The sequence below is a fragment of the Vulpes lagopus genome, chromosome 3 (assembly GCF_018345385.1).
Source record: "Vulpes lagopus strain Blue_001 chromosome 3, ASM1834538v1, whole genome shotgun sequence".
In the NCBI taxonomy this organism is placed as follows: domain Eukaryota; kingdom Metazoa; phylum Chordata; class Mammalia; order Carnivora; family Canidae; genus Vulpes; species Vulpes lagopus.
Genome location: NC_054826.1, coordinates 141,122,276 through 141,146,215, shown reverse-complemented (window position 1 = coordinate 141,146,215; position 23,940 = coordinate 141,122,276). Strand labels below are relative to the sequence as shown.

General features: G+C 35.1%; 1 protein-coding gene across 2 annotated transcripts in view; it reads right to left on the bottom strand.

Annotated features, from left to right (window-relative positions):
• The window catches only part of DPYD (dihydropyrimidine dehydrogenase), a 798,071-nt gene that overhangs the window by 359,971 nt on the left and 414,160 nt on the right, over nt 1-23,940 (bottom strand). For both annotated transcript variants that reach the window (XM_041748593.1, XM_041748594.1), the window contains one exon: nt 23,281-23,496. In XM_041748593.1, the coding sequence (XP_041604527.1) occupies nt 23,281-23,496 (216 nt within the window). The remainder of the gene's footprint in view (nt 1-23,280; nt 23,497-23,940) is intronic.

Sequence of the window (23,940 nt, the reverse complement as noted above, 5' to 3'; positions counted from 1 at the left end):
CAATAATTTAAACCACAGGTTGAACATTTTTACTGCTTCCACGGCAGACTGTCATTTTTCGAAATGAAAATGCTAATGATACCGAAGGGGAAAGCACTAAGCAGTAGAGATGCATGAATGAAACCTTGGATTGGCTAGACCTGCTGGTTTGATCTCTTTCTCCCTCACTCATCTGTGACAAAATGTCTTTTAAAATCAACAACTTTCATTTCAGTGTTTCTAAAAAATGCACTTCTCTGTTGTACATTACATCCTTCTCTATAGGAAGTTAAGGAATGTGCTGTAGCAAGACATTTTATAGTAAATATGAATACAGAATGTAATATCAAGGAGGCTGTATTATTTCAGCATAATCCATAATGTTGGGACACCTTTAAAATATTGCACAAAACACTGGGGAGAGAATAATCCCCTAGTACCAAGGATTTTTCATATTCATACCACTGTACTAAAACACAAGTAGTGAAGGAAGCCATGGAGATCCAGAGCCCAGAGGAGTTCAATTCAGAAGAAACTTTTCATTGCCTCTCCAATTATCTATAGTGTTCAAAATTTTAAAAGATAAAGGTGAGAGTTCAGGGTCATCTCCTTCTCTGTGGGGGTCCTGGATTTGAATCTGTTCTACCTGACATACAATCTTACTAGTAAAGTGAGCAAGTATCAGAGTAAAATCATTTGTCCAAAAGCAGGTTCATTCAAAGTATGTGAAACATTCTTACTGCAACAGAGGCCAGGGAAATAAAGCCAACAAAACAATAATTATCAATGAGTAGTCAAACATGATCCCAGAGCTGTGGACTTAGGAGGGAGAAAGTTTGTGCCACAGAATAAAGTGGTTAAGAAGAGGCCCATAGTAAATCTTTTAACAGATTTCTCATTTCTTTCCTAAAAAACTGCATCAGCTTAACCTGTAGCCAAATGATGGCAAAAGAACATTACTGGTCAGTTTTTATCATGTGATAAATCATATCACATTTCCATCTAGAAGAATAAAAATCCTAACAGAAAACAGAAGAGAGAAATTCAGTGTTTGCTGAGTGCTGTGTGTGTTTGGCAGTGAACTATTATTGTAGGGGACATAAAAAAAAACAAGGGGATTCAGAAATTGTTAAACCTCAGTTTGTCCATGCAGTGGGGATTACGACAGCTAACATAATGAGTTGCTAGGAGTGAAAGAGAAAATGTACATTATGTGGGTTTCAGAATGCCTGACATGTAATATGTACATAATTAATATCCAGTGCTAGTTTTTCAGAGGGAGATGAATCTTGTGTGCAAATGACTCTAAAGAAAAATAAAAATGTTCTAATTAGACATGTAGAACAGAAGGGAGCTAATACTTGGTTCGCCCACTCCATTGTACAAGGCTACACATATAGTGTGTTAGCAGCAGAGCTGCAATTTTTGTCTTTCTCCTATTAAAGGAGTAAGTTCTAGAACTCCAAAGGTTTGTGGGAGCCTTTGGAGTTTTAAGGGTAGTTTTAAGGGAAAGAGAAAGTTTTAAGGGAAGAGAAAGTCTCCAGGTAGGGTCACATCTAAACTGACCTGTGAGGGCAAATTAGGTGCCCAGAAGGGGTTAATGGATCCAGCAATGGCTCTCTGTTGACTCTTCCAACACGGCCCACCTGTCTCACCCTTGTTGTTGAAGGCTTGTGGCTCAAGGACGCATACTATAGCTATCTATTCAAGAGCGCATACTGTTGCTATCTACTGTGAAAGGACATGTCTGGAGAACTAAGCTTAAAATATCCTGCTTGTTAAACAACCCTGCTTTATAAAAGAGTGAATAATATGAATAATACAAATAAAGTTGGCATTGTGGTTGAATCCAGCCATATGTTCCTCCTGCTCCCACTCTGTTTATGTCTCTTTTCTTTTCCTCATTCCCTTACCCTCATCCCTGGACGGTTGTCGCCCCCAGCGCGCGCGACAATAGGCCAGACATTGGGGAGGGCTCTTCAGACAGGAGCACACTGCATAAACAAGTGCTGAAGGAAGTCAGAATATGGCATCTTCACTGAACATGCAGGCTGCCCTCAAACAGGTTTTTCTTGAGCAGTGAGCAGTCTACAACTACAGCTCCATGTGTACAAGCATGGTCTGTAGACCAGATAATAACAAGAACATGTGTGGGCTGAGGAATTATATAAGGCTACAAGGGGACACTTATATTTTAAAACTCTTAGCCTTCTGTTATTAAACATTTTTGTGAAAAGGTATAGATGAAATGAAGGTTAAGAAAATACTGGGTTGCAATGACAGAGGGCTTTGTATGACATGTTAAGGAGCGTGAACTTTTGTCCTACAGGTAGACAGTGGAGAGACATGTTCAAATATACTTTAAGGAGATAAATTTGGTTGCAAATACGTACCTTGATTTCTGTCAGTAGACAGTACGGAAATCAGACCTTTTAAGAAGTTCATGCAATGTTTTAAGTGAGGATAAGAGATCTTGAGTAATTAAAGTCAGTATGGGGATAGTAGATACATATTTATGTATTTTCTGGATTTGGTAACTGAGTATATGGAAATGATCAATACCCTTGAGAAAGAAGGGGATGGAAAAGAGAGTAAGAAAGAAAAGGAGAGGAAGAGGGAGAGTGAAGGGATAGAAGGAGGCAAGGAGTGGGGGACGAGGGAAGGGGAGAGATAGGCCAAGAGAGTCCACATGTGAACTCAAAGTTTTAATAAATTTGCTTTTCTAAGCTACATCAAAATTATTTGTTCCATTGTTGATTTTATTATTATTGATTATGTTATTATTACATTAGCATTTGAGTCTGTGAAGTACTGTAAGACAGTTTGTTAACAATTTGTCATGACACCTCTGCTGAGTGGGAGGATGACACACATCATTATCATTATTATTAAGATTTTCTTTTACAGCTGGTATCATGATAAATGATTTACAGATAAACATAGCAATACTCAAGTTATTTATATCAAGTTAATTAATCATATTGATTTAACATCCTGTTCTGTTAACTTTTCCCCTTTAGATGTTAGTTTTGGATCTAATTTTAGAATAATTAAATTGAGTTCAAACTTCAGAACTCTACATTAGTGCTTATATCTCATCTGAGAAATTATTAACATTTTCAGTTCAATTTTAATAACTGCAGTTCCTCTATTAGGGTGACCTTTTCCTTCCAAATATTTGAGGTAATTATAGTTGGAGAATAAAAGTACCCATTGACAGTTTTCTTTTGATATTGAAAAGTTCTGCTTCAGCGAATGGCGCAAAACACAAAAACCATGTTTTTCTCCTCCTATATTCACTTCCTTTTTGAATGGCGCAGCCATGAACAGCTGCCAAGTCAGAGATCCTGGAGTCATTCTTGCCGTCTCTTTCCCCATCTCTACCTACCTTCATGCAATCAAACATCAAGCTGCTATTTTACTCTCCTTTGTACATTTCAAACAGGTTTGCTTTCTCCAGCCCCAACCTCAAGACAACAGCATTTCTTCCCAAGTATACTGCATCTGCATGCACCATGATTAGGGCCCTGCCATGTTTGTTACCACGCTAAGCTCAGTGCCCGAGCACAGCGTCTGGAAATAGAGTAGTTTGGAAATACTTGTAGAATGAATACATGGATCTTCTCTCACTCTTACGTGCTAGATGCCAAATATTTTATACACTACTATCAGAGAAACCTTTCTCATGTGCACACCCAAGCCTGTCTTGTCATTCTCAGCATAATGTCCACTTGTTATCCCATATGATCAAGTCTAAACTCTTCTCAAGGAATAAACATGGCCCTTTATTATCTGGTTCTTTTCTGACTTTCTCTATTCTCATTACATCATCCTCCTAGTGAAGTTAAACTCCCACTTCTACTGAGCTTTGCACATGTGACTCAGTCACGTCATGTCCCTCTTCTTCTGACAGGCACTATTCAGGACTCCTCTTGGACTCAACTATTTTCCAGTGACATCCCTTGGTGGCTCCTCCGGATTTTTACAGCTCTCATCTCTTCCTCTCTATCATGTTTTACAAAGTATGTGAATTGGCTGCTGGTGCATCTTACCACAAGACTTTGAGTTCTCTGGGAGCAAGGACAGAGTCATGGTTTTATAAAGACATGACTCATAAAAATGAACAGAGAACTACAGACTACAAAATACTATAAAAATACAGTGATAAGAGTACCAAGTATATGAGAATGTCCAATCACCATCTATATGAACTTGAATAAAGCTGTTACTTAAGACTAATTCTCATCTGTCTATGAGAACTCTTAGACTAGAGCAAGAGATAAGGTAAATCTTTTAAAAGTCTCACAATCTGCGTGTTTGGATCCACAATGATAAAACCACCAAGTAGGGCAGCAGAGAACATCTGATTCAGACTCCTAGAGTAATAGTCCTTATCCTTGCTATCTAGAGCATACCAATTGTTTCTCTTAGGCTTTAATTCAATATGCATACTCAAAATTTAGGTTGGAACATATCCTTAAACTATAAATGACCAAACAGCAAGAGACTACTCTTTGAATATATGCCACCTTGTAACATTTTCTCTCAAAGGCCAGGAACCCAAATAAACTGGCTATTCTTCAGAGCGTGCCTACTCCCCCATCCCCCAAAGTCAATTTTCAGACTTGCTTGTAGGTCATGTCCTCAGTGGAAATGGGTCAGCCTATTTTGATTGACTACACTTTCTGGAATACAAGAGAAGAATGAAAAATGGCAGCTACTTTAACTATTAGTTCTATCCACTAGGTGTTATGGCGATATGCTATTAAGAATATTAAGGGAGGGGCAGCCCCGGTGGCGCAGCGGTTTAGTGCCGCCTGCAGCCTGGGGTGTGATCCTGGAGACCTGGGATCGAGTCCCACATCGGGCTTCCTGCATGGGGCCTGCTTTTCCCTCTGCCTGTGTCTCTGCCTCTCTCTCACTCTCTCTGAATGAATAAATAAATAAATCTTAAAAAAAAAGAATATTAAGGGAATTATTAGGCCTTTATATTTTTACTATTCTAGTTACCTCTTATAATAGGAGTCAATATTACAATGAGAAACAACTTCTCACTCATTCTGATGGCTATATTAAAAAAAGGCAATGTTGGTGAGTGTGTGAAGATACCTCATACACTGCTGGTGGAAAGTAAACTGGTGCAGTCACTTTGGAGAACAGTTTGCCAGTTCATCAAAAAGTTAAACATCTAGTTACTAGATCACTCAGTAATTCTGCTTCTAGGTATATCTGAAAGGGAACTGGATATATACATCCACTCAAAAACTTATAAATGAATGTTCAAGAAAATACTACTTATCATGAGCAATGAGTAGGAAAAACACCAAATATTCATGAATCAATGAATAAACGAATGTAGTTTGTCCACAAAAAAAGAATGAAATTTTGATATATGATACAACATGGAAGATCTCTGAAAATATTGTGCTAGGTAAAAGCAACTATATACAAAAGGGCACATATTGTATGATTGCATTTATTTTTTTAATTTTTTTATATGATTGCATTTATACAAAATGTCCAAAATAGGCAACTCCATGGAGATAGAATGTAAATTAGTGGTCTCCAGGGGCTAAGAGATATGGAGAATGGGGAGTGACTGCTAACAGGTATGGGTTTCTTTTCAGGAGTGATGGAAATACTCTAAAATCAGTTAGATAATGGTGAAAGTTACATATTTTAAAAGACTAAATTTTCTCATATGTAAATTATAAAGGAAAACAAAAGAATTTTAGAATGAAGTTGATAGCTAAGGTTTCTAAACATTGTTATTTCTTTGCCTTGCCTTTTTTAAATTGTAGGGATAAAATTTTTTAAGGAATTGAAAAAGAAACTGCTATTACATAACACACATATACACATGTATGTTAGGTATATATGTATATATAAATATAAATAGATACATATGTGCCAACTCATAGTAGAAGTTCTTAACAGATGATTATATGATCTTACAACACATAGAACATATTTTTTTTATAGCTGGCTATTAATGGAAACTATTTAGATTTTGACTTAATAGAAAAAGACATCGAAACATATGTAAACATGAAACATAAACATAAAGGTTGTGTTTTGTAAAAATTATTCCTTAAAACTTTAATTACAATGATAGATCTACTTGACTTATTTTTATGAAAACTTTTATCACTTATAATAAATAAACTTTTTATATTATCTCCATGTGGAATAAAATGAAAAACTGAATAGATCAAAATATAGAACAGTTGAAGTTGCAACACTGACCTCCATCTGATTTTTCTCCCTCAGGAGATATATCTTTAAATAAGCAATTTCAATGTTTAGCCTTGTATTCCCTTTGGTAAATTCACTTTTCTTCTATCGTGAATAATTTCTTTATAAAGACTTCATAACCTAAGACTTCACACAGAATGAAGATGATTTTTCTTTGCTCATGAAATAAAGAATAATTTAATTTTAGATCTTTATTATATTTTTGATTTAATATTTTGAAGTATTTCTTTAAAACAGGTTAAAAACACTTTTTTTCTAAAACAGTAAATATTTTCATTTATTATGCATATATCTCCAAGGTTAATGCTAATTCAAAGCCACTTTAGAGAGCCCATAGTATCTATTTCTCTCTTCTTATTTAAAAGCATAGTAGATACAGAACTTCGAACTCTCCATGGAAAACAGTGAGAAAAAATATATATGTATCCATCTACATTTTATTTGCTAAGAAAGCAAAAAAAAATTTTCATATCATAATTCCATTATGGCCATGTTATCTTTTAGATATCTAGCTTTGATATTTAAATTTTCTCTTGCTTTATTAACAGAAAAGTACAAATCCAAGATTTATTGTGCACCTGTAACCTTTTGTTTCAACAACCTATATTCCATTCAAACCCTCAAAAATGTTGGAATCTGGGTAATAAATGGTAATAGAAGTGATAATTTATATCAGGTCCCTTATAAAGAGGTAACATGTATGTGTACCTAAATTCATTTATAAAGGGCTTGTATTCTTCAGTGGATTAGTTTAGTTCATTTACAGAGAGAATTTTCATGTATTTCAATTATAGACAACTTTTGAAACAGGAAGTTAAACTTCCTCACCTATGAAGAATAGCAATAGCAGCAAAACAAACCCCTGGAGCTTTTAGTTTTAAAGGCATTCAAATTTTGTAGGTAATTCATCATATCCATTCAGAAATGAAAAACATTTAATTAGATATTGAAATATTCTATTTTTACATTTTACTAAATTATAAGTAAAATGATAAAACAAATTTTCTCATTAAAATAAAATGTCTTGGGATCCCTGGGTGGCGCAGCGGTTTGGCGCCTGCCTTTGGCCCAGGGCGCGATCCTGGAGACCCGGGATCGAATCCCACATCAGGCTCCCGGTGCATGGAGCCTGCTTCTCCCTCCGCCTGTGTCTCTGCCTCTCTCTCTCTCTCTGTGACTATCATAAATAAATAAAAAATTTAAAAAAAAAATTTAAAAAAAAAATAAAATAAAATAAAATAAAATAAAATGTCTTGGGACACCTGGGTGGCTCAGTTGCCTAAGCATCTGACTCTTGATTTTGGCTTAGGACATGATCTTAGGGTCCTGAGATCAATCTCTCCCCCTCTGCCCCTCCCCATCCAGTGCTTGCTTGCCCTTTGACTCTCTCTCTCTCTTTCCCCCTAAAAAATTAATTAGTAATTAATTAAAAGTCTTATTTCTTTAAAGTATTATCCAAACGTATCTGTATTATATCTAATATTTTATGGCCCACAGTGATACATAAATTAAAATTTAAATAATGAGCTCAAAGTTCTTATTTCAAATGTCTTTTAATCAGTTACATTTGTCATCTTTTCATAAAAGAGGCAATTTTTCCCTTGGATGCAGGGGATTTTCATAATATTTTTGCACATGGTCAGCAAATAACATGTTAAAAACAGGAACTGCAAAAACGCAATGGGTATATTAATATAATGTGATACAGTGTATCAGAGCTGATACGTGGCAAGCAAGCAGCATATTTTATATGTTGAAGCACATTTTAAGTCCTCCTTTACTCACATAATTTAGGCTTCAGATGTATTTGTCAATTGCTCACTGCAGAATAGCTGCAGAACTGAAACAAAACCTTCAGTATAAAAATGACAACCCTTTTGTTTCCCCTAAATCCTTATTCTGTCATCCACTGGCAGTGAGCTTTCCAGTCATGTTCTCTGCCAGTCCTTACCAGTTTGCCAATTACACAAGCTGCTTCCCAGACATCAGACACAAATTCCACAAGACTGCTGTGCAAGCGTACCCTAATTAACCATCAGCTTAATTAGACAATTTACTGTGTAATTAGCAGGCAATTAGTCAACACCTCTCAGATCTTATTGACTGCTGTGACAGCCTTTCCGTCTCTCCACATTCCAATACACAACAGCGACCATGTTTCTAGCACTCTTCAACCCAGGACTACATGGCTTTGGATGGAGAAGAGGGTAATATTATATAACAAAGGAAAAAATCAATATGTAGCCTCTCCAATTATTGAACTATTTATAAACTTGTCTTCTATTTAATACTGGAAGTCCAATATTAAAGATGCTTTTAAATTCCTGCTCCAAAAATAGCTAGAAAGCCAACTTCTTAATATGTTTTATATCATATTTTAATGTAAAACACTTTCAGTTGCAGGTCAGGTACTATGAACTATGTTCCATGACTGGCTATGCCTACAATAATTTGAGCGAATTTTCTGTTATGTGTGTATCAGCCCTATTGATTGAATCCTATTAATGTGAATAGCAAGTATAGACACAAATCCCACACTGACGGAAGGTGTTCTAGGGTAGAGCAGCATTTTCTAGTTTCTTTCAGTCAACTATGAAGATGTCTGGACACTGGCAATCACAACATGGTGTTTTAACATTTACATTAACACTTACTAATTTTATATGAATATTTTAAAAAACATTCTTCTCAGAGCCTATGTGTATGTCACATAACATCCATTGCTCTTTGCAGTGAAATTTCTGACCCCTATAAAATACTTCCCATTTTCTGAAGATTTTATGGTTGGTAAGTAAAGAGATCCCAATAGCTATAAGGAAGAACAATTCTTTACCTTTGTCCTTTCAGAAATATTAAAGAAGATGAATTTTATTGAATGACTTAAAGTCATAAAATCCCCTGTTAATGGAAAGGAACAGAAAGGAAGAACATGTGACCATCCCTTCATAGTTTAATGAGTTAGTTGTCATCAGCATTTCCTGATAGCTGATAAACTGCAATAAGTATAAACTACTTATTACAACAGAATTATTCCTGTATTATTTACACGTTTCCACCAGCAACAACGTTTTCTTTTTTTCTCTTTGAAAATAAAGGTCTGAAGAATCCAGGCAAAGGGAACAGTTCATAAAGGTGAGAATGAGGTTGACTTATTGGAGCAACCGAGAAAAGGCCATTATGGCTCCAGGTTACTTGGTACAAGGTAAAGTAGAATGAGATGAAGCCTGAGAGATCGGCAGCAGCCAGATGATAAAGTGACTGTACAAGAATTCTGGATCTTATTTCAAGGGGTATGGGAAGCTGTTGGAATATTTTTAGCAAAGGAGGGGCATGATATGATTTATGTTGTAAGAGACCACCTAAGCCATGGTCAGGAGGTTGGAATGCAGGACCAGACAAGAGGGGAAATAGGGAGGCTCTTGTAGGAGGTTGATAGAGTATTCAGTGAGAAATGATGAGGGCTTGGATGTGGGTGGTACAGGTGAAGATGGTCCTTAAGTGAAAAGGCCAAAATTACATGATTTTAAATGGTTTAATAAAAGATTACATAACTACTAACATTTTACCTTGGTATGCAGATTGTGGGAACAATAACTATAACTTTTACTGATGTAGTGTTTTACATGTTACAAATCATTTTTATATCTTCTATTTTTTAAAAATTCAAACTGAGTATTGCTAGAATACTCTTAAGAAAGGGAAAGCAGGTATTGTCTTGTGTTATTAGTGAGCATGCTGAGGTTTAGAGAAGTTAAGTAATTTATTGACATTCACATTACTTAGGAAAGAATGACCCTCAACATTTTCTTCCAAATAAAGGGAAACAGTTGTAATACTTGAATAATAACTACTGTGATTTGCTGTGAAAACCATGACTGAAAATTTAGGGTAAAACAACCCCTCTAGCCTTCTGCATGCAATCTCATTTTTCTCTTTCAATACATACTTTTCTTTGTATAAATTCACTTTACCTTTGGTGCCATACCATCTCTCCTCATATTGATCCAGAGAGGATTTCAAGATACAATGCAATGTTTGTTTATTCACCCACTGAAAAAACCACACACTAAGTGGCTGCTCACCTTATGCGTGGCTATGGCAGAAAATCCAAGGAGCCTTGCGGGAACCTCACAGTACTACCACTACAGAGAATGCCTGAGCAAGGGTCCCAGCTCTCCTGCTCTGAAATTCTTCAGCTGCATTGTACTACATTCCCAGGCCTCAGCTAATGACTGAACAGGACAGAGAGACTAAGGTGAGCTCATTCCTGAGACCTGAGGACTTTTTAAAGATTTCACTGAAACTTACTTAGATGCAAGCCACTCTAGGATGCTTCCACTCAAGCTCTCTTCCTCTATCCTTCACCTGGGGCCAGACTTCTATTGTTGTCTCATGACTCTCCCATCTTTCTCCACCTTCCTCTATATTTTCTTTCCCAGGTATTTCACCTAATAAAATTCTTGCACGTCTAATCCTATCTTGGCAGTCTGTGAGTGGAAGAACCTGAACTAAAACAATTCTGATGTCACGTTAAATGGAATTTCAGGGATCAATTAGATGATCCACAAAATATAGAAAAAAAAACCTCAGTATGAGAAATTTTATAAAATTTAAGAAATTTTTATAATGTGCTGTCATGTAATTAATGTCAATAATTAAAGTTTGATAGATGCTAGTAATATAACAGAGTATCAAAATGTAGATTTTGGCTGATATCTTGAGAGAAATTGAAATAAATTACCAAAATAAATGCTCCTCTTGAAGAAGTGTCCAAGTACAAGAAAAATATCTGCTTAAGGAATTCTTATACCATTCTTCCTCAATAAGGGTATAAAAGTTGGGGATGCTGGAGAGATTAAGATGATTTCTTTGGATCATACTATGTGTTCTGAGTCTCATTGCTGTCCCCAAGCCTCAAGAGATTCTGAGAATACTCAATATGTGTTCCCTGCGGTTTATTTTTCCTTTTGGAGGGGGAGAGTAAAGTGTACAGCACTGTTTGATAGGTTTACACGGGCAGGCATGGGTTGTCTGCTGCTGAAAAATGAATTAAAAGAGATGGAACTATACTTCGACAAGTCTGCATTCCTAAGATTTGTCAGAGCAAAGGAAATGAAAAATTTTCCTGTGGACCAGTTAAGGGACCCATATAAAATAAGGTAGTGTGAGGTCACTCTAAGGTCTAGTCAGTAGGGACCTTTGCAAAGGTAAAGAGGTCTCAGCAGAAAAAAAAAAAAAAAGTAAATAACTCAAGGGCTCCTAGGATTTGTGTAGGGAGTAAGTTATAACCAAAGATTCAAAAGAGCCATAGCAGAGAGTACCCTAATGATGGGAGGAATTTTTGAAGAACACGTGACAGCACCCCAAAAAAAGAGCCTAAAAATACATCTCCTAAATAAGGATATAATAGCTGTACAAAACTATTTTTATCCAAAAAAGTGAAGTTGTTCATGAAATAGTGATATTTACTGACTTAATATTCACAATATTGCTAAACAATGCACTGCATTCCAAGACACATCTGTCTTACAGATTAGACCAGGGAAAGAGTCGGTCAACATGTACTTTCTCCAGTTCCTTAATTTGCAAAGCCTGAAGGTCAAAGGACTTGCCTTCCAAGGGCTTACATTCAAGAAGGAAATAAAGAAACAAACACATAAATAATTCACTCTATCTTATGTAAATTGAGTAAAATTTTATAAAAACTCAGAGACTGAGAAGAAGGTAACCATTGGTTAACAGCCACAGAGGACCAGAATCACATAGCCAATGGCCTTTTAATATTTAAGTAGGAGAAGAAATCATCTTAAGGAGGAAAAAATGGTAAAATTAAGGCCATAGATGACACAAAACATAGTAAGCCTAGTGATTAGACTGGTTTAATAAGAAAAGAAGACTGCATGAGAAGAAATAGTTGTTGTTACTGATGATGATGATGGTGATGGGAGTTACATTATGACTAGTAGCAAATTCCAAGTTGAATTAAATAATCTCTCTGCTTAAAACTCTTCAGGTTTCCTGTTGTCTATACAATCACATTTAAATTCCTAGCCTAACAGGCTTTTCCCATAATCTCTCCAGCTACTTATACCACCTTATGATACATATGCTGAATATTACTTAAGATTTAACTGCTGAATCTTAAATATGCATGGCACTCTCATGACCATGAATGTCCATGTGCTATCCTTCCTGCCTAGAATAAAAATGAAGCTTAAATGTGAAATCATTTTAAAAATTGGAGGAAAATACTGCCTATTAAATAACATTTTTAGTCTAAGAATCTCTGTTGCCTTATGTCAACATTCTGTTTTTTGGTGCATACTCTAAGTTTCCTAGAGTGAAGACCATTTATACACACACACACACACACACACACACACACACACAGATACACTCTATATGAATGATCACTGCCTAACAAATGTTTGTTGGGTAAATGAGATAAAAAATGAGGGCATATAAAGGACATTAGCAATAGCTCTCAGGATACATCTAGTCTAGGCCATATACTTAAATGACACTTTACTTGGTGATAGTTATAGATAAATTTTAACTTTGAGGGTGAGTTGGCAGAAGAGGAATGATAAACTGTTCCAAGTATGTGGGATACCATGGAAAAACTTACAAATGGGTAAACAGAGCAGGATAAAAAGAGCAGTGTTGTGAAGTAAAACAAGCAGATGGAGAAGTCTAGTAAGTAAAGGTAACTGGCATATGAAAAGGAATTTTGGCTGAATATTTCTCTAAAAAGCAGTCACTTCCTTAAGCCTCTAATGACACCTCATTTCTGAAACAGTGGCAATTGAATAGGAAGCCGATTGCAAGTCACGGAAGAAGCAGCAGCACAGAGGGAACTGCGATTTAAAACTGAGTAAGTCTTACAACAAAACAGCCGATGTAGGTATGTCTTTAATAAAAACTTGATTGTGAGGGATGCCTGGGCAGCTCAGTGGTTGAACGTCTGCCATGATCCTGGGGTCATGGGATGGAGTCCCACATCAGGCTTTCCACAGGGAGCCTGCTTCTCCCTCTGCCTATGTCTCTGCCTCTCTCTCTGTGTCTCTCATGAATAAATAAATAAAATTTAAAAAAACCCAACTTGGCTGTGAGGTAATCACTGGGTTTTGTATTTAAAGTATTTTAATGAAGGATAAAGAATATCCCTAAGTAGTAATGACTAGAATCTTGTTAAAATATCAATGAAGAAAATACAAAGGCAAGGAGTGTATTATGGGATTCAAGCCATGTTAATTTCAACCAAGCCTGTATCATCTAAACATAGCCAGAATATGGATATTTTTGACTACACTAAAAATCTGAAAAAGAATTATGTGAGATAGGATAAGAGTAAAATAAGTATTTCAACCAGCAGGACTTTATGAAAATTTCCACTAGCAATAATTACAAGGATTTTCCATTAACCTTGACATGGGTTACTTTTAAAAAAACAAAACAAAACAAATAAAACCCCCAAAGTTGAAAAGTATTTTGCAATACAGGTTAGGTTCCTCTATCTGCTAACCCAAATCAAACTTGTGCACGTCAATTTATATTATTAAAAAGTCTATTTGAGTCTCACATTGTCCACTCTACCAAAATGATTAACTAATTAACAAGTGTGAAATCACAGCCTGAAATGGAAAAGAGGTGAAAACATAATTATATTGGAAAATTGACTGGTCTGCTTCATAGTAAACTAGCCCAATTGTAAAATAAAAGGTAAAAAACATTGGGAGCAATTTAAATAACTTTAATATTATACCTGGTTAAAAATATTACTTTGGCTACAATTAAAGGATTTATAGTTAATATTAGAAGTGTGTGCATTAACCTGTGTTTGGAAACATCATAATCTATATTTTCTATTAAACAAAGTCTGGCATACATGACATGGCTGAAAACAATGATTAGTTTAGAACTTTGGGGAAAGGCGAAATGTATTTTTATTACATTTTAACTTGCAAGATTTAGTTTCAATATCGGAAGCATACATACAAATGGGCATGCAGGGATACACATGTTCTTTTGTTGTTGATGCGATCAGGGTTGATTCATAGAAAAGCTTGCTACATTGCCTTAAAGTGAATGAGCATTTGGATGAAATCTCCCATAGGATTATTACATGTGAACTGTAGCCTTTTAATAAACCCATTCTTTATAATTTGAGGATGAGTCAATTTTAATAATTTCAATACAATAAATCTAAGCAACAATTACAGAACTTAACCAGGTGAAAATCAAACTATTAGTACATGGAGATCACTTATGGTTTTAGAATGTTAAGAGTCTCCCAGATGAGAAGTTTACATTGAATTTCTTTAAATAATTATAACTCCTTTGTTAATGCATAAGTATATACCATGAGAACAATACTGCATGATAAGTAGAAATTAATTATGCACCAAATTTGAAGCTAGAACTGTAACAGGGAAAATAATGCACTGGACAGTTGTTCATTTATTGTTTCATAGACTTTCATCATAATGTAATGTAGAAACTCAATAACAATAAATCAGTTTGACTTAATGTTAAAAAGATTCAGATCTTTATTTCTAATAAGGCCTTTTAAAATGAGTTACAAGAGTAAAGTGTAGTCTTTTGTATTATAATCTAAAGAGAATTACCCAAGCTCTAAAATATTATTACATAACATATTTGTGAAATTTTTCTTAGCAGCTCCAAATATTATTTTTAGCATTTATAGTCCTGACAACATTATTCCTGAATTCCTGTCTGGTTGATAGGTGCTAACAATATGTGCAAATGTAGGCAACTTCCTCTCAATTAAGATAATGTGGATCGAAACAAGTTTCTTGAAATCCACATGGGAGAACAGACAACCTACATGGTAAAAAGTCTGCAAACCTTATTATAGAAAGGAAAACAGGACTATTTAGAAAGGAAAAAGAAAAGGCTTGTTGATAGGACATGAGAGCTGTCTCCAAGTAACTGAAGAGCTGTCATGTGGAATTGTGGTTCAAATTAGAATCCTATAATTATTCATTCATCTAACAAGTATGTATTGCACCTTTCCTATCTGCCAGACATAGTTCTTGGCACTGGGCATACAGTAGTGAGCAAGAAAGACAACATTTCTCTTCTTATAAATCTTACTTCAAATGGCCAAGACAAAAAAAATAAACAAATAAACAAGTATGCGATCCAGAGAATGGTGATTTCATATGGTGATAAGTGCACTGAAGAAAAACAAAATGCAAAAACAACTAGGGAAATGTGGCACAGGAAGACATAGTTTTGAGTGGTCAGCAAAGACTCCTCTGATAAGTAATTTCTGATCTAAGGACTGAAAGAGAAACAAGAACTATATGTATAAAGATCTGAGGGCAGAGCATTCCAGGCAGAGCAAACACTAGCAAAATGGGCTAAGAGAGGGAGGACCCTTGTCACGTTGGAGGAATAGAAAGAGGGCCAGTGTGGCTACAGAAAATTGGCACAGAAGATTGGCTTTTGACAATGGATTGACAGTGGATTCCCAGAAGGCTTTGCTATCTTTTTTTTTCTTTTTCAAGTTTTTATTAAATTCTAGTTAGTTAACATACAGTGTAATATTGGTTTCAGATATAGAATTTAGTGATTCATCACTCCCAGAAGGTTTTAAATCAAAAGTCTCTCTCCATGACATTATACATAAAAGCAAAGTAGAAATAAAATCATAGGTGCTACTCTGTTTGAGGTAGAGGATAGAAGGCCCTTTAGTACACCTGCTCACCTGAACTCCAGGTCCCTGCCAAACACTGATGGAATTAAACTGCCTTCAATTAAGACTTAAAATAATAAGAATCAGAGAGGAAAAATTAGAAAATATAATATAGAGAAAAGTATCTGAATCTGTATCAAATAGACATTGGCTCATCCTGGTGTGGTGGATGTAGGCCTGTGAATGGCAGGAGGAGTTTCCATGCTCCCAAATCCTGGTCTGACCCTGTGACTTGCTCTAACCTACAGAATAAGGGTGGAAATTATATCATGCAACTTCTGAGCCTCAGACTCACAATTTCCACTCTTGCATTTTTAGAATATAGCCACTTTATGAACAAGTTCAGTGCAGTCTCTTTGAAGATGAGACCATATGGAGACCCAGGCCCAGTTATGCCAGCTGAGGTCCCAAGCATGTGAATAAAGCCATCAAGAACCAGCAGCCACCCAGTCTTTTAACTAACTGCAAACGCATGAGTGAGAACAACTAACGTCATATGCGGCAAAGTCAAGCCTACTCAGCTGCGCCCTGACCAGATTGCCAAACCGTAGAACCAAGAGCAGATTACTTGTTGTTTTAAGCTATTAAATTGTGCTTTGATATGCAGCAATAGATAAGTAATTCAGAAATTGCTTATGTTTGCTAGCATAACAGAATCTAAAACATGTGGCACTGGCTTTCGAAATGAGAGGGGGGCAGAGACCTCTCTTGGAAAATCAAGAGTAGGCTGTTAGTTAAGGCTGGAAAAATGGTGAACAAACTGTTAGTGGAGGCTTGAAATGCAGTGTGAAAATTGTTATTGGAGACTGAGAAAAGGGTGGCCTGTATTATGGAGTGACAGCACAATTGGCAAGAATATCGCTGGTGATAATTCAGAAGATAGAAAATGTACATAATGCATGTGTGGATCTGACTAATGAAATCTCTAGACAAAACACTGAAAGTGTCAGTTGGATGTTTCTACTCAAGAATAATAAGGTACTGTAAGAGAGAAAATAGCTATAGAACGATATATTTAATTTACTAAGCAAACCTAGAGCAAAGCAAAAGGGCCCAGGACTTGTTATGTTAAAAAATAAAACTATTCTTAGTATTTTTTCTACCCTGGGAGGAAAAGATTTTCAAAGTAAGAAATGATCTTAGGATAAAGATCATATCAAGAGTGTTGCTTTGTGATCCTTTGTTAAGATTTTAGAAAGATTTAAAGCAGGTCCTAGTAGATTCTCTCAGGTAGACAATATTGATTCTAAGAATCTTAAGGACATTGTGCTACAGCAGGAAGACATACCCAAAATGGAGAAAAATCTGTCTCAGAAAGAGACATTATGAATGTGGCTTTAGGGCATGCAGTCAGCCCTTAGTAGATTAAAAAAGTTTTAAATAAAGTTTTCTGATGACAGCACTAAGAATTAGGACTAAAAGGGGCAAGAGAAAGAGAATAGGGGTTCTTAACTTTCTATGGCAAGAAACAGGTAAAAAAAGTTATTCAACTGACATGAATGGCCATCACTGGCCATTTCTAAACGAAACAAAACACAACTCAGAGGATAGTATAAGATCCCGGAGGACAGAGCCAAACGGCAGATAGGAACAATGGGTTAGGGAATCATTATCAGGGAGCAGAATGGGGTCCTACTCAAAGAACACCCCCTATCCTTAGAGCAAGGGACTCTGACAACACGTGACCAACTGGATATTAAAACTGCTGTGGACAGTGATTTCTAAATCCCTTCCTTTTCTCCTATTTCTGAATGAGAATATCTACCTATTGTGGTTCTCTGGACTGTATAATTATATTTTGGGTGGATAGAGGATAGTAAACTTGTCTTTCTAGTTCACAGTATCCTGAATAAATCAAGTTGAACCTAACCAAGGCCGTTTCCATCTGAACTTAATATAGATCACAAGATCATAAACTTTGAGCCTAATGCAATCAACGGATGACATTTTTGGTTCCTTGGAAAGGGGTGGATGCCTTTTGCCTGTAAGAGGATATGAATTACTGGGACCAGAGGGCGAATTAGTTGTTTGCAACAATGGCTTGTCATCACCCTTCCATACTATATGCATGCCCACCTGTGATATGATTTTGCGGTTTTTCCCATAAATAAGCAGATAGTATTTACTACGTCTGCAATATAACGTGTAGTGTATCTTGTAATTTGCTCTAACCAAGAGTATGGTGGAAATGACAGTGTGTGACTTTTCAGTCTTTATCTCCGCAGGCTTTGCAGCTTCCACGCTTGCCCTCTTGGAGCACTGCTACCTTGTGAACAAGCCCAGCCTAGCTTCCTTGATGAGACACCACGAGGCAAGTGAGATAAGAAAGAGATGGAAAGAAGGAATTAGCCTGCTTAGCAACGATAGCAACTCCAGTTGAGAGTCCCTATGTATGAACGAGGCCATCTTGCCAGTTCCTAGGCATCCAAATTACTGAAAATGCATGAATGAGCCCAAGAGACACCATGTAAAGCAGAACTGCCCACATGAACTCAGCCAAATTGCCAATGTATAAGATTGTGAACAAATAAAGAATCATTGTTCTAAGTCCTGGGCAATTGGTTTAACTTCCTCACTCTACTATTTTGCATGAAAAAAAAAAAAACTTAATACTATCTAATAGAGATATTATGATGATTCAAAGAAAAACTGAAAAACATTTGGGCATCTCCTTATTTTATAAGCACTCAATAAATGATAGTTAATTATGTGTATAATAATGAAAATTCCAACAACAATGTATAATATCAAACAACTTGTGCAAGATAGTGATTTAGAAGCAGCTTTGGACAGAGACTGGAGTCTCTCAGGTCAAAGTTACTTTTCCTAGATGTCACTTATTCTCCACACTTGCTAGCCTTTCTGTAGGGTATTTATTTACTTGGAACAAAAACAACAACACCGTATTTAAAAATTAACAATTCATTTATGCTCAGAAGTTAGACTAATTTATTCCATGGTATCTCTGAGGGCAGAATTATAAAAAATAGATGGAACTTATGAGAAAGGCCAATTTGGGGTCAGTAAAAAAATATATTCTAGGGATGCCTGGGTGGTTCAGCAGTTGAGCATCTGCCTTTGGCTCAGGTCATGATCCTGGGGTCCTGGGATTGAGTCCCCCATCGGGCTCCTGGCAGGGAGCCTGCTTCTCTCTCTGCCTGTGTCTCTGCCTCTCTCTATGTCTCATGAATAAATAAGTAAATAAACATCTTAAAAAAAAAAGCTATTCCTAAAATGAGGTTTCCCATAGCTATGACAGGCTGCATTGCCATAAAGATCTAGCATATCCCTTGTTGCTAAAAGCACTCAAAAACAAGTTACATTTATTCCGTCATAGCTATTGACACATGAGCTTTCAGAATTGGTCCGATGATTTTTATCTCCCTTCCTAAAATTGTGCAATCCCTATTCTGTTTTCTCAAAAAGTCCCTATATTTTAAAAACTCTTAAGTCTTGAAACGCTACCCAGACATTTAAAACTTCACTGACATTTTCATTTTCAGACATGTATAGATGCACTACAGAAAGCAACATGGGATATGAAAATTTTAAATTGGCCTTTTCTCCCTTGATTGAGATCAATACTTGAATAGTCAATTTTTCATGTGTTAACTGTCTGTTCATATGACTGAAAAAAAAAAAAGAAACTCAATATGCTTTTGCCAAAAATCTATTTATTCATTTATTGATTCATTTATCCAACGAATATTTATGAAACATTTATCAAACTCTTCCTGTACACTAAGCATTATGTGGTATAGGTTATATTTTATGGAAAAAGCCACTATCGATATTTGGTTCCAAAGAAAAGAATGGAAGAACCTTAAATACTTCTCAGTTTCAAGTATTGGCATTTTATGTTGAAAAACTCACTATATGTGTACCTATTTATCTAATCATCTGATACTTATTAAAACAAAATATATGCATTCAAGATATTTTCTCACTAAAAATCTATCACAGGTTTATCCTAATATCTATATTAGATAGTTTATAAATTAAGTGAATTTTTGCTTAGGTTTGAATTTGATTTGGAATAATAAACACTTCTGAGTTTATCTATGCAGTGATAAAGATATATGCAACCCGCAGTTATAGATTACATATTTGCAGCGTATAAAATGTAGAGGCTTGAGAAAACAAAATTTATGACATAATTAACAAAAATAAAATATTTTTATCTATTTCCTATCAGTACAATATGGACACAGGTCATGAGTTTCTTTTATGTGAAGTCTAAATGATTTTAATATTAAACAGAGCATTTCTCTGGTTTGTCATAGTTTAGCTTAAATTAAGCTTTACACTGATTTCTCTCCCACCTTTTTAAATTTAAACATGAATGCAATATATATTTATATATAAAAATTTATAATTATATTTTAAATATCATTTTATGATGATATTTTACATATCATCTTTATAAGACATAAACAGAATCTCAAGAAAGGCAATCTACGTATTTTGGGACATTCCAGGGAAGACTGATTTGGGAAGGAAGAACATTGTTAATAAAAGCCATCTTTGATGTTATTTAACACAAAAGTAAACACAGATCTTTTTATATTTGACATTAAAAATCTGATCATTTGCCTCCCTAAAGAAACCACGTACAGCTTTTATACAGACTGCACAGTAAAGAATAATAATATTTCTGTTTACTGAGATATCAACTGGCATTTCACTGTAAGTCAATGGTCTATCTTTGCTACAGCGTATTAGACCTCAATCTGGCATCTACAAATGTCAAGAGTATAAAAAAAGTATAGGATGAAAATCAAAAGCATGTTCCGAACTCCCAAAAAAATAAAAAAAGGGAAACAAAGTTCACCTAAACATATTTGCTGCAGAAATCAGTGCAATATTCAGCTGTCAATCTAGAAAAACAACGAGGGAGCCACCCTGTCAGTAGGACAGGATAATAAAATTTCCAGCAGATGTTCAGGCAGGGCTCTAATTTTTACTGAACTCCCTTGGTAAGCATTTAATTTCTTTATCATATGCAGGCTCGGCAAATTGTACTTCATCAAAACTGTATTGTGAAATATTAATATTTCATATGATAACAAAACTCCATAGAATAACCTTTGTCATATTGAGAGCATCCAAATTTAAAATGTCAAGATTCTGAATTTTAATACATTTTAAGTAGATTCTTGAATTGGCATAATAAATTATAATAAGGCTAATCTAAATTGGTATGCTATAATGTCACACAAATGTATAGTACCTATAATATTTTAATAGGTACCTTTAGTAAGAGGCTGTGGGGTAAACATGTTTATATCTACTGAGTTGGATGCTAAAACATTTCATCAGTAAGAAAGCACAGACGCTCATAAGACAATTTCACATTCACAACAGGTTTAATCACTAATTAGGGACAATATAAGAAAACAAAACAAAACAAAAACCTTAAATTTCAATGCAGCAATCGGACTACCTCACAAAACCATGTATGGGAAACAATTGTTGTTGAAAATGGCATTATATAAGCCCAATGTGGCATCATTATTTATGTCATTATAATCTGCAAAAATACATTTAAAATAGTCTGTACAAATATTGTGTTGTATCCACCATCAAAGTAAGTAACCGAGAGCTTCCTAAAACCTCCAACATTATGTTTTATATGCCAAATTTAATTTGCATTTGTTCCTTACTCTCCCTTTGAACCAGCATCACAGACTTGTGAATTGATAGATTAAATTCAAATTGGAGGTTTAGAAGGAAGTTAGCTTCCACATTTATTTCTGCTGGTGATCCTAATAAAAGCAACTGCTCCTAGGTTACTGAAAGAGACAGCATCACAAATCAATGCATGTCACCAACAGAGTAAAGACAGATGTCTCTGATTAATCAGAATTCAATTTTTTTGCAAGCAAACAGGAAATTCAAAGCAAACACTTTTTTTTCCTACAGTTTTTCACTTATACCTGATCAGCCACCTATTTCAGTTTGCATATAAAATTTTTAAAACAGTGTAACTAATGTAGTCATTAAATGGTATCAGAGACTCAGTTTTTCTCAACGGATTAAACATTTGATTACAGCTTGCGAGTTATTCTTAAAGGAGGAATTGAAACAAAGACAAATATACTATCAATGTTCTACAAAGCTGTAAACAATTAATGGTATTCTAAAGCTGAATCTAGTAAATTGTTTATTTTTACACTTTGTTTAACCAAAGTATTTCTAAATATTCAGCCAATTTATTTGAAAAAGCACCTCCTTTTAGCTACTTAAATATAAAAACATTTATGATGCTTTTTATGCTCTAGTTTTTCTAACTTTTGAGAATTCTCTAGATTTTATCACACTTACACATAGCATCTTGTAAAGCTGTCAGAATAAGACAGCTGTAATGCTTTAGTCATACTAATGCCAGCTATTGATCCTAGTAAGAGGAGAAAGAAGGAGAGAATGTGCTTAATGGGGCATATTTGTTCTCTATTATTTTCTTTGCCTACGGATAAAGCTGATTTAAATAATGATACACTTTTCTCAGTCACTAGATTCACACATTCTTATACATTAATTATTACTAACTACCAGTTACTAACTAAATACATCAATAGATTTAGCATTTAAAATTTTATCAATAAAGGGTCTATGAATGTTAAATTCTGCTGTGCTTTTCTAATTCAAAGCCATATAAGGATGCAACCTTCTATTGTATAATTCATTCTACTTTAAAAACATGAATTTATATGCTTTGTGTAGTTTAAAGAATTAATTCCAACCATAATATGTCCTTTATTTTCTACTAAGTATGGCCATTTATGAAATAAGTACCAAGTCATGATGTCAAATTAAACTCAGGTATATATACTTTAAAAACAAGTTTCTGTATATAAAAATTCAAGACAAATCCTATCACCAGAACAAATGAGGTACACTGAGTGATTCTTTTTGACATGAACTGGGTCCCAGGATTATGTACAGACCAAATCCATAATCTAACTTTGAATTCAGGCATAGCATAAGTAGCATAAGAAGCATAAGCTTGTTCACACATATCCAGAAATCACAAAAATAATTAATGTCAAAATAAGGATTCATGAGTTTGTGATTATTAAATGAAATAATCACTTTAATAATATGTATATTTTTGATGCTTCCTAGACAAAACAAAATGAGAAATACATGCCCTTCCATGGGACAGAAAGAGTGGTAAAGAATAAAAACCAACTTGTAATGATAAGTCTTATCCAGTAATTGAATAACTTATTTTTTGGTCAGGACAATCTTGCCAGTATAATATTTACACTCTAATTAAAATGCATGATAGAGATTTAAACATGACTTCAAAAATATCTTCTTACCTTATCAAGAGAGAAAGTTTTGGTCAGGGCAAAACCCCATCCAGCTTCAAAAGCTCTTCGAATCATTGATGCACTGGTAGCTGGAGTTGCACTCGCAAGACCAAAAGGATTTAGAAACTTCAGTCCAGCCATCTCCACGCTGATGTCCACCAGATCGATGGGAGTGTAAAAGAGGGGCAGCTCAGGCTTGGCACAAACTGAAGCTCCATATTGCGACTGCAAAAAATAGTCAATAATCGTTCTTGTATCATATCTGATTTTTCCATATAATCTTTTACAAAAATCACTGTAACACAGAATTTGAATTAATATAGATCACACTGGTCTGTTTTCGATGAGGAAAACTGTCAGTTAACAATGAACCAAATTCATACAATACCATCTTTTTCTAATTTAAAAGGCATTATAGAGACTATTAACAGAAATAAAAATCAATTAAATAAACAAACAAAATTATTTAAAACATACAGAGATTCAAACACAAAAGGCAATAATTTCAGAATTTAGCTCCCTGGTCCCATAAACCAGACTTTTTGCACTTAAATTGTGGAAATGTACTTAGTCCTCAGAGATATGGGCAACAGCAAGTCAGGAGGCCTAAATTCAATTTCCAGTAGTCTCACTTCTGTTTATATGAGATTTTAGGAAAGCCACCTAATA